The 10,683-nt window shown below is 31.6% G+C and overlaps 2 protein-coding genes across 2 annotated transcripts in view; one reads left to right on the top strand and one right to left on the bottom strand.

Annotated features, from left to right (window-relative positions):
- Window positions 1–238: 238 nt before the first annotated feature.
- Window positions 239–10,683, top strand: part of LOC134696272 (uncharacterized) — a 33,018-nt gene continuing 22,573 nt past the window's right edge. Inside the window, exon 1 of the mRNA XM_063557971.1 lies at window positions 239–245. The gene's annotated coding sequence lies outside the window, so the exon portion shown is untranslated. The remainder of the gene's footprint in view (window positions 246–10,683) is intronic.
- LOC134696005 (uncharacterized) lies at window positions 5,864–9,059 on the bottom strand. The gene is made up of 3 exons (XM_063557527.1): window positions 8,891–9,059; window positions 7,702–7,903; window positions 5,864–6,178 (listed from the first exon to the last, which is right to left on the bottom strand). The coding sequence occupies exons 1-3, from the start codon at window positions 9,042–9,044 to the stop codon at window positions 5,998–6,000; spliced, it is 537 nt and encodes a 178-aa protein (XP_063413597.1). The 5' UTR covers window positions 9,045–9,059; the 3' UTR covers window positions 5,864–5,997.

Below are 10,683 nucleotides of genomic sequence, written 5' to 3'. Positions count from 1 at the left end.
TCTATAGTTTTCTTAATAGTGATTTTATGACTGTTATTTGGGTCTGATTGTTTCGTCATTTTGTCTGTTGGTTTATATTTTGTCTTGTCTCTTACAAGTCCTTTTTTAGTACCCGTTGTGTATCTCTGCTGGTTTATTTCTACATTGCTTTTGCGGCGTTTTTTTTTTTTTTTTTTTTTCAATACTGTATTATCGAAAAATAGCCTAAATGTTATTTTATTCGTATTTATTTTTTAAAAAGTGTTTAAACTTAATCTTTGACATCCTATCATATATGGTAAGTATTACACCTTCACTTTCAGAAAGACATACAAAAGTGACCTTTTTAATATGTCAGCTCGTATACTAATAGAATGTACTGTATAATAAAGGCAACAGTGGTATACCTCTGTTCAAAACTCATAAATCCATGGACAAAAAACAAAATCGGGGTAACAAACTAAAACCGAGGTAAACGCATTAAGCGTTTTAAAATGAATAAATCAATTAACCAATCGTGTAACAACTACCTAATATATGTAATAAAACAGCATATAATGATGTATCCAACACGGTTTTATAATGGTTGAAATTGAGTGTCATCGTAACATCTTATAAAACATATAGTTATTTAACCATATCAACTAATAAGAAACGCATCTCAAAAGTAATTTGTATATAACCAAATGTACGGAAGAATATTTAACTTCTGATAAACAACCGAATATGAATTGTTGATCAACACCACTTTAACAGTATGCGAGTAATTAAATGTCAAATAGCGGTAAAATGTGAAAAAAAGGAAATGTACTTCTTTACTGAAGCGATCAAATTGTTTTAGATTTCAATGGCTATTTTGTGATAATATTATGAATTCATTTAAAGTTCAAGTGCCAATATACGTTATGGGTTAACCTCCTTTAAAATACTTACTGCCCAGAGTTTCTGAAAGATAAGTATTAATTCAATTTATACATTAACAGATATTGAATAATTGGAAATATCATATAAACTGGTTTTCCATATTTTGTTAATTGTAATTGAATACTAAAAAAAAAAATACAAAAATACCAAATTCCGAGGAAAATTTAAACGGAATGTGTAATTTCCGAAGAAAATTTAAAACGGAATTGGCAAATTCAAAAGCTAAAAAGACACCAAACGACATATTCATGAATTTGTAAAGGCATTTTCTTTATGGTTAATTAAACTTGCAGCTAGTTTAACCTCTCACTTGTATGACAGTCGCATAAAATTCTACATTCCATATTTTTTAACTTCTTTCGCTACTAATTTCATTTACCATTACTATTACCATAAACATTTTAACACGAAGAAGACACTGTTAAATAGTGTCTTCGTACTTATATTATCATATATATCTGAGGTACTCGTTAATTAGAAACAACCCGACAGAAAAGATACACGACACAATTGTTCTTCATTTTAGACATTTTAGAACATTCATATGTACTTACAATGCAGATTGTCATGAGTTTATGGATTGTGTCGTTAAAGTATAATTATTAGCTCATATTTACGCCTCAAACGCTTATCAAAGTACTATCTTAAAGTACAATTATCACAAACTATTTACATTTCTACTTCCTACTTCAAGTTCTGGTCTTACGTAATGCCATATCTGTATTTCTACTTCAAGTTCTGGTCTTACGTAATGCCATATCTGTATTTCTACTTCAAGTTCTGGTCTTACGTAATGCCATATCTGTATTTCTACGTCAAGTTCTGATCTTACGTAATGCCTTATCTGTATTTCTACTTCAAGTTTTGATCTTACGTAATGCCATATCTGTATTTCTACTTCAAGTTCTGATCTTACGTAATGCCATATCTGTATTTCTACTTCAAGTTCTGATCTTACGTAATGCCATATCTGTATTTCTACTTCAAGTTCTGATCTTACGTAATGCCTTATCTGTATTTCTACTTCAAGTTCTTGTCTTACGTAATGCCTTATCTGTATTTCTACTTCAAGTTCTGGTCTTACGTAATGCCATATCTGTATTTCTACTTCAAGTTCTGGTCTTACGTAATGCCATATCTGTATTTCTACTTCAAGTTCTGGTCTTACGTAATGCCATATCTGTATTTCTACTTCAAGTTCTGGTCTTACGTAATGCCATATCTGTATTTCTACTTCAAGTTCTGATCTTACGTAATGCCTTATCTGTATTTCTACTTCAAGTTCTGATCTTACGTAATGCCATATCTGTATTTCTACTTCAAGTTCTGGTCTTACGTAATGCCATATCTGTATTTCTACTTCAAGTTCCGATCTTACGTAATGCCATATCTGTATTTCTACTTCAAGTTCTGGTCTTACGTAATGCCATATCTGTATTTCTACTTCAAGTTCTGGTCTTACGTAATGCCATATCTGTATTTCTACTTCAAGTTCTGATCTTACGTAATGCCATATCTGTATTTCTACTTCAAGTTCTGGTCTTACGTAATGCCATATCTGTATTTCTACTTCAAGTTCTGATCTTACGTAATGCCATATCTGTATTTCTACTTCAAGTTCTGGTCTTACGTAATGCTTGTCTGTATTTCTACTTCAAGTTCTGGTCTTACGTAATGCCATATCTGTATTTCTACTTCAAGTTCTGGTCTTACGTAATGCCATATCTGTATTTCTACTTCAAGTTCTGGTCTTACGTAATGCCATATCTGTATTTCTACGTCAAGTTCTGATCTTACGTAATGCCTTATCTGTATTTCTACTTCAAGTTTTGATCTTACGTAATGCCATATCTGTATTTCTACTTCAAGTTCTGATCTTACGTAATGCCATATCTGTATTTCTACTTCAAGTTCTGATCTTACGTAATGCCATATCTGTATTTCTACTTCAAGTTCTGATCTTACGTAATGCCTTATCTGTATTTCTACTTCAAGTTCTGGTCTTACGTAATGCCTTATCTGTATTTCTACTTCAAGTTCTGGTCTTACGTAATGCCATATCTGTATTTCTACTTCAAGTTCTGGTCTTACGTAATGCCATATCTGTATTTCTACTTCAAGTTCTGGTCTTACGTAATGCCATATCTGTATTTCTACTTCAAGTTCTGGTCTTACGTAATGCCATATCTGTATTTCTACTTCAAGTTCTGATCTTACGTATCTGTATTTCTACTTCAAGTTCTGGTCTTACGTAATGCCTTATCTGTATTTCTACTTCAAGTTCTGATCTTACGTAATGCCTTATCTGTATTTCTACTTCAAGTTCTGATCTTACGTAATGCCATATCTGTATTTCTACTTCAAGTTCTGGTCTTACGTAATGCCATATCTGTATTTCTACTTCAAGTTCTGATCTTACGTAATGCCATATCTGTATTTCTACTTCAAGTTCTGATCTTACGTAATGCCTTATCTTTTTTGTACTTCAAGTTTTGATCTTACGTAATGCCATATCTGTATTTCTACTTCAAGTTCTGATCTTACGTAATGCCATATCTGTATTTCTACTTCAAGTTCTGGTCTTACGTAATGCCATATCTGTATTTCTACTTCAAGTTCTGATCTTACGTAATGCCATATCTGTATTTCTACTTCAAGTTCTGATCTTACGTAATGCCATATCTGTATTTCTACTTCAAGTTTTGATCTTACGTAATGCCATATCTGTATTTCTACTTCAAGTTCTGGTCTTACGTAATGCCATATCTGTATTTCTACTTCAAGTTCTGGTCTTACGTAATGCCATATCTGTATTTCTACTTCAAGTTTTGATCTTACGTAATGCCATATCTGTATTTCTACTTCAAGTTCTGATCTTACGTAATGCCATATCTGTATTTCTACTTCAAGTTCTGGTCTTACGTAATGCCATATCTGTATTTCTACTTCAAGTTCTGATCTTACGTAATGCTATATCTGTATTTCTACTTCAAGTTCTGATCTTACGTAATGCCATATCTGTATTTCTACTTCAAGTTCTGGTCTTACGTAATGCCATATCTGTATTTCTACTTCAAGTTCTGGTCTTACGTAATGCCATATCTGTATTTCTACTTCAAGTTCTGGTCTTACGTAATGCCATATCTGTATTTCTACTTCAAGTTCTGATCTTACGTTATGCCTTATCTGTATTTCTACTTCAAGTTCTGATCTTAAGTAATGCCATATCTGAATGGTGTAAAATGAAAAGGAGATTTCGCTTTCAAAATGTGTTGCACTTAGTTAAATCAGTGTAAAACTACTAATAATATTTCAGTTTGAGAAGTTCTCAAGTAGGACCATATTGTATTCGGATTTCTATATTTGTTAAGAGATCTCATTCATTTGTAAATCTGTCTGGTGTTAATCAATTATTCAACGAACTGAGGTTAAGTAAATCTCTTTGTAGTATTTAATAAAATATATACGTTTTACGTGTAGAAGTAATTGAAAAGTTAATGCAGAAGGTGAATGTCAAAACTGCTCAAGAAAATATGTTTCTCTGATAAATTAAAAGGCGTGGTTGATGTTAAACGAACGACATGTGACATAACATTTATTCTTACGTAATTTATTGAGTTTATTTTCACAATTAAAATGTTAACAATGCAAGTAGAGTACATATAAAGTGCATTTAAAAACATTCAGAAAATAAAAGTTGCAGATGAAAATAGTGTTAAACTTTTAAAACGCAATAGAGATAAAGAAGTGATTAGACGTCGTGGGCAAAACACTGTCTTCAATCAAAAAGAAGCGTCCAAACTATATATGTCAAATTATGAACTGTTTCATTACAAGCCGTGATTAGTTCAATAGATTACCGAAAACAAATAAACTATGATTCAAGAACAAAACAGAACAGAATTAATAACAAAAAGACAAGTGATACACAACACTTAACCACAATCGATATTTAAAAGTAAAGCTAGGATAAATGTGTATTTATTTATCACATGAATAAAATGAACACATTTTTTTTCAATTTCAGAATTTCCCTTTATCAGGTCCTTTCAAAACCGAATATTTGAATCGATCGGAACATCTGAAGAGCTAGATGACCAAAAAAAAGACGTTTAAATTATTAGCAAATCCATCGTAAGTCAACGTCGTCTGACGAACTTACTAACCTAGGTTCTAAGATAATTTCTAAATCTCTAACCAAAACCTAATTAAAGAACCTTGTTCTTTCTTATTCTTTCCTCAAGTATCTGGAGTGCCACTACTTTTCTAATGTAGCACGGATAATCAACTTGTTTTACTGTATTACTGGTTAGCTTGTCGAAAAGATAAACAACGATTATAAAAGAACATCTAGATCGGAATCAAATATTTTAGAACAGATATAAAATTAGGTGTATTTCTAGTAATGTATGATACTCATGAATAGCTCTAGTTGTTGCTATCATCAGGTCGATGTTACTTGATGTAATATCAGTTGTGCAGTTAATCTCTTATAATATACCATTATAAAATATCAAAATTCATTCATAACACATGGGAGTTTTCTACCACAACACTAGAGTTGGTCTAGGCCAGATTCTTGTTGGGTTTTTTTAACTCTTAAGCTTCATAATTCTGGTTTTCCAACAATGTAATTGTCAATATACAGCAATTATATATGACTTTTATAGCAGTAAGAGGTTTAACTAGCTATACAATCAAACAAAAAGTCCCTTATCAAATGACAAAATCAAAAGCACAAACGAATGGAAAACAACTGTCATATTCCTAACTTGGGGCATGATCAATTCATCCTTTTCTATTTATGTTTTCCATTCGTTTGATATATTTTATCTTTTTAATTCGCCAGTTGATACTGGATTTTCTGTTTAGAATTTTACTGGAGTTCAGTATGTTTACTTTTGTACTTTTAATCTATATAAATGGGAACCACACCTGTATATAGAATACAAATTATCACTCGAGTTTGAGACACATCTTTATAAAAACGAATAATTCCTCAGACTTATCTAAAAAGGTAATATAGAATTCAGATTAATTATAAAAAAAAATATTCAAGGTTAGTTTTTTTTTTAATATATTTTGGAAATGTTCTCAGAAAGCTTTACAGCAGCAATAATTAGGCCCACACTGGTTAGGACTCCAGCTACATCCTTTACTTCCATATCCGTAAGTTATCATATTCACTTTTCCGGCATCGGGTTGGGTATTAGAACTGTCAATTTGAAGACGTGCATGCTGCTTTCTAACCTGGTATGCATCGAAACAAGCAACGCTAGAATGAAAACCGGTTTATAATATAATAGACATGGATTAAATCAAATTTCTCCTAACCTTGATTACTAAACGCACAGAACAAATAAGAAACAATAGCTGTTCGAGAGTAATTTTGAAACTATATCACCTTTGATGTATTTGAAAAAAAAATAAAGAATCTTGGATGGAGAGTTGTCTCATTGGACCTAATACCTCATCTTCTTATGTCTATTGAACTTCGTACTTTATTTGACCTTTAACTTTTTGATTTGATAGTCATGGATAAGTCTTTTGTACATCTAACGCATTTCTGGCATACAAAATTTGAAACCGGGTAAAAATTATGACTTTACTAAGTAGAGTAGTAAGGGATTTGGGCCGTATGAAATGGAAAAGTTCGGAAGAATTTTTTTTTTTGTCATTGTTCTTTTTACCATAATATTAAAAACCGGAATGAAACGGATGAAATGTATTTTACTACGTGTAGCTTTACTCTATTAGTTGATCTTTTGTATCTTTTAATTTGTGTGGGTTTTTTTTTTTTTTAAATTTGTCACATTCATGTATTCATTCTAGCTTTGAACTGTTCGTTTATGTTTTCAAATAATTGTATTATTCAATGATAACAAAATAACAAGACAAGTAAATTTATCGGTTCTATTCTGTGTATGGAAGTGTGTTAATTTAGGCAGCACTATCGAAAGTTTACTGTCTGTTTGTATATAAATCATTCAAATAAAACTGCAACTACTTTTTTTTTATTTCGCTCGAAATTCAAATATCAATGTATTTTTTTTCAGACATTGGTAGACGTTACTAAAATGATAATGATAAATCCCAAATTTTCTCACATAGACCATCAGAGTAAAGAAAAATCATTCTAATGCAATCTTGATGTAACACGCTTTCTCATTGGCTCTTGTCAAGCGTACAATTACAATGTACCTGTCGGAGCCGCTTCACAAAATTCCTCGCGTATAAATCTTGTGACATAAATACTTCGCAAAACAATAACAATGGCTACGTCAGACGACGATTTTGACATGACAGAACTAGATCTTTTGGGCCCGTTGATACCAAATTTCCTCTTGGAAACATATGTTTTGGATGGGTTAGAATCGGCTGATCTAACTGTACCCCAAGAAACAACAGGAGGAGGGTCAGAAGCCGATCAACATGTACCGGCAGTGGAGACAGCAGACGACGCGGACACAAGTGGTGTTATGGGTGATAACCCTACTGATGGAGTTGCTTGTAGGTTTCAAATAAACAATTTCCTAGCAGATTTTAATCTGCACAGCTTATACCTCGACCCTTACATACTTTTATACCATCATTTCTTCCTAGGTTAGAGCATGTCAAATATTTTAACACCCTACATGTACATCCCGTAACAATAAACGGGAAATATTCAGGCCTTCTTTAATTAAGAACTTCTTAATTCACTTTCCATTTAAAGTGCATGTTCTAATATTGATCACTGTAGTTGTTTCATACTTTTTATTCATCATTATATTGCATTATAATTGGGAAAATAAATACCTGTTTCCTTGGTTTTTGATTGAAGTAAGCATATCATGTTTTGCTGCACTACACATAAAGTTACAGGTTGGTGCTGTTCCGTTACAATCTCTTCTTATTGCAAATACCCAGTTACCTACGCCTTGAATTGTGCAGTAGGTTTGTGCCATCTCATCGAAGTAATTATAGCTGAGACCAGATGCATCACTTGATGTAATAAACACTGAAATACGAAGAGTTGTCAAGTTAAAATCGGGTGGCAAGAAATATAATGACACAAACATCGTTATATATATCCCTTTATTATTTGACACGTTCTTTTTGAAAACCTGGAATTTTTTTTTCTCCATAGATTTATGAGTTTCGAACAGCGGCATACTACTGTTGCCTTTATCTTGCAGTGCTAATTTTTATTATAAGTTAACAGAAAACGTTCTGTTGAAAGAGTTTCCTCTTAAGAAATTGCTGTTTCTCAATGCCCTTCACATTTGTATTGTTTTAGTCCTTTTATAATATTTCATTTGTTTGAGCGTAGCTGATGAGTCTTTTGAAGATTAAACGTGAGTGTGGCGTATACAAATTAATTTTGGTATATCAAATGAGTTCGTGAATATGAAAGACTAGCAAAATACAAAGATGTTTTCAAATCTTTAACAAAACATCTCCTTACAACAGTTAACATAATTTTTGAAAGTATAATCACAAAAATATTAACTCCGAGGAAAATTCAAAACAAAAAGTCCCTGATCAAATGGCAAAATCCAATAATAAAACACATAAAAAAATGGACAACAACTGTCATATTCCTGACTTGGTACAGGCATTTTCAAATGTAGAAAATGGTGGATTGAGCCTGGTTTTATAGCGCTAAATTACTCAATTGTATGAGTCGCATCAAATTCAACAAAGCTTTAAATGTGCGCGATTTCGCGGGTGTTTTCTAGTAAAGATTTAAATTACTAGGCAAATCAAATTATCATTGTTCACGTAATTCTAAAACTTGTCTTAATGCTAAATGTCTCTTTACTTATATTTTATATTGGACATGTTGATACCAACATTGAATTACAGTGACAAAAAAAGCAAGAACATATTTTTTTAATAAGAGTAATGCCATACTAGTAATAAAATATATAATTAAACACAATGCATCAATTGATATAGACAAACATTTGTTTAAATAGTAATTTTGTGGAAAATATATACTTACTTGCACATAAACTGGTCAACAAAATTTTAGGAAGATACATCATTGGCAGTGAAATCTGTATGAAGTAATACAGTTTGTCATTTTGTAGACTTATTTTATACCATGCAATATCCTGAATGATTTCGTTGAAACAATCTTTCATACAGACTGACATTTACGAGATGAGCCATTTCCAAGAAAATATATTCGGATTTCTCAGTACATGTGATGGTAACTATGTCACAAGGGACGATAACGGGAATTACATCATATTTCGTGTGATCATAGTTCATGTACATGCTATAGTGATGAATACAACAATAAACGACAGTAAAATAATTATAGAAAATAAAAATTAACCACATGCTTTGATACCGGGACAATACAGAATTAAACATTAGAGATCTACGTTTATATATGTCGGGAAAAAATTCCATTTGTCAAATGACAGAAAAAAAGAAAAAAAGTACAATAAGAATAGATTTGATAACGATAGTTGTTGGTGGTTATGTTTTGCTATCTAAACAATACGGAATTCTTTTTACCTAAAATAAACTCAAATCATTTTACTTCTAGGTATGAAGTCAATAACACAGGGTAATTCCGGTAGTTTTATCTTCAAAGGACAGACAGTCTGCTAAGAAAAAGAGTTTATTCCGTATGTCTGAATAAAAAATGAGGCGCTTGAGTTCATTTCCTATTTTCAGTAGGGACTCGTAGGGACTCGTATTTGCAATAATGTAGTTATGTCAGAAAAAGCATATAAGAAACTAGTCTAATTTTAAAAAACAATCCTACGCTAAACTGAAATTTTGCCAATAAGGAAAATATTTGTGTTAATTTGGTATTAAATGAAAGTTTTAGGACTTGGGATCACTGCATGCCACTCGTTGACAGTTTATTTTGAATAAGAAAAAAAATATATGACATTGCATATTATAGTGATATTTATAATATATAATAGGAGGACAATTAGTCCTGTTTTTCAGATTGGAAGTTCCTGTGTTTTGCACTACGAAGCTTTCGAGAACAAGTGCGCTCTAATATACAATTAAAAGTGTATTGACTGTTCAGCACAATATAGGATAGGGTATAGTTTTGAAAAGAAATGACTAATAAAGTATCACTTTATTGAAATTTCAGAAAAAGTAACCAAAAGTGCTTCAAATTGCAGAATTCAACATATAATGCCATGGGCTATGCATTAGTGGGTTTTTTTCTTATTAAAGGCAAAGTCCACAAAATACTACACATTCAACTATTGCTCAACAGAACCTATTAGAAACCTTCCTTTATCTATCATATTGCCAACACCAACTAATTGACATGTACGTATATGCTTGTAATAAGTCTGTGAATTCATTCGGGGCCTTGATTATTACAAAAACAACTTGTCCTTTGTTAGCTTTGAAAAAGTCTGATTTTAGAACCTTAACTAATTTATAACTATTGGATTGTCATTCGACGAATTTTGTATCAGGACATACTTTTGTGGATTTAGAAATAAGGGACATAAAAAGTATTCTCGTCTGGATATTTTGTTATTTTATTTGTTTTAAGAAACAAGAGAAATATGATGCAGATCATATAAGTGCACCAGACATTTTTGACACAATTTTGAAAGATTACAACATCCTTAGAATTGAAAATGAGAGCGAATTAACGTGTTTTAATATGTCAGATTTACTTGTATTGCCGGTACCAAGTCAGGAATATGACGTTTGTTAAACCTGGTACCTTTTGTAAGCTATTATTCGTGTGTTTCTCTCATTTATTTGTATTGTGGGCCTGTCATGTAGTGTTGTCATTTTAAT

Source organism: Mytilus trossulus, chromosome 14, assembly GCF_036588685.1.
Source record: "Mytilus trossulus isolate FHL-02 chromosome 14, PNRI_Mtr1.1.1.hap1, whole genome shotgun sequence".
In the NCBI taxonomy this organism is placed as follows: domain Eukaryota; kingdom Metazoa; phylum Mollusca; class Bivalvia; order Mytilida; family Mytilidae; genus Mytilus; species Mytilus trossulus.
This window is presented reverse-complemented; position numbering and strand designations above follow the sequence as displayed.

Excerpts from the sequence above, each read along its gene's own strand:
- LOC134696005 (XM_063557527.1), bottom strand. The coding sequence starts at position 9,044 with ATGTCAGTCTGTATGAAAGATTGTTTCAACGAAATCATTCAGGATATT. Across the intron at positions 7,904-8,890 it reads GTTGACCAGTTTATGTGCAA|TGTTTATTACATCAAGTGAT; the intron begins GTAAGTATATAT and ends TTCGTATTTCAG. Across the intron at positions 6,179-7,701 it reads ATCAAAAACCAAGGAAACAG|CGTTGCTTGTTTCGATGCAT; the intron begins GTATTTATTTTC and ends TTTTCATTCTAG.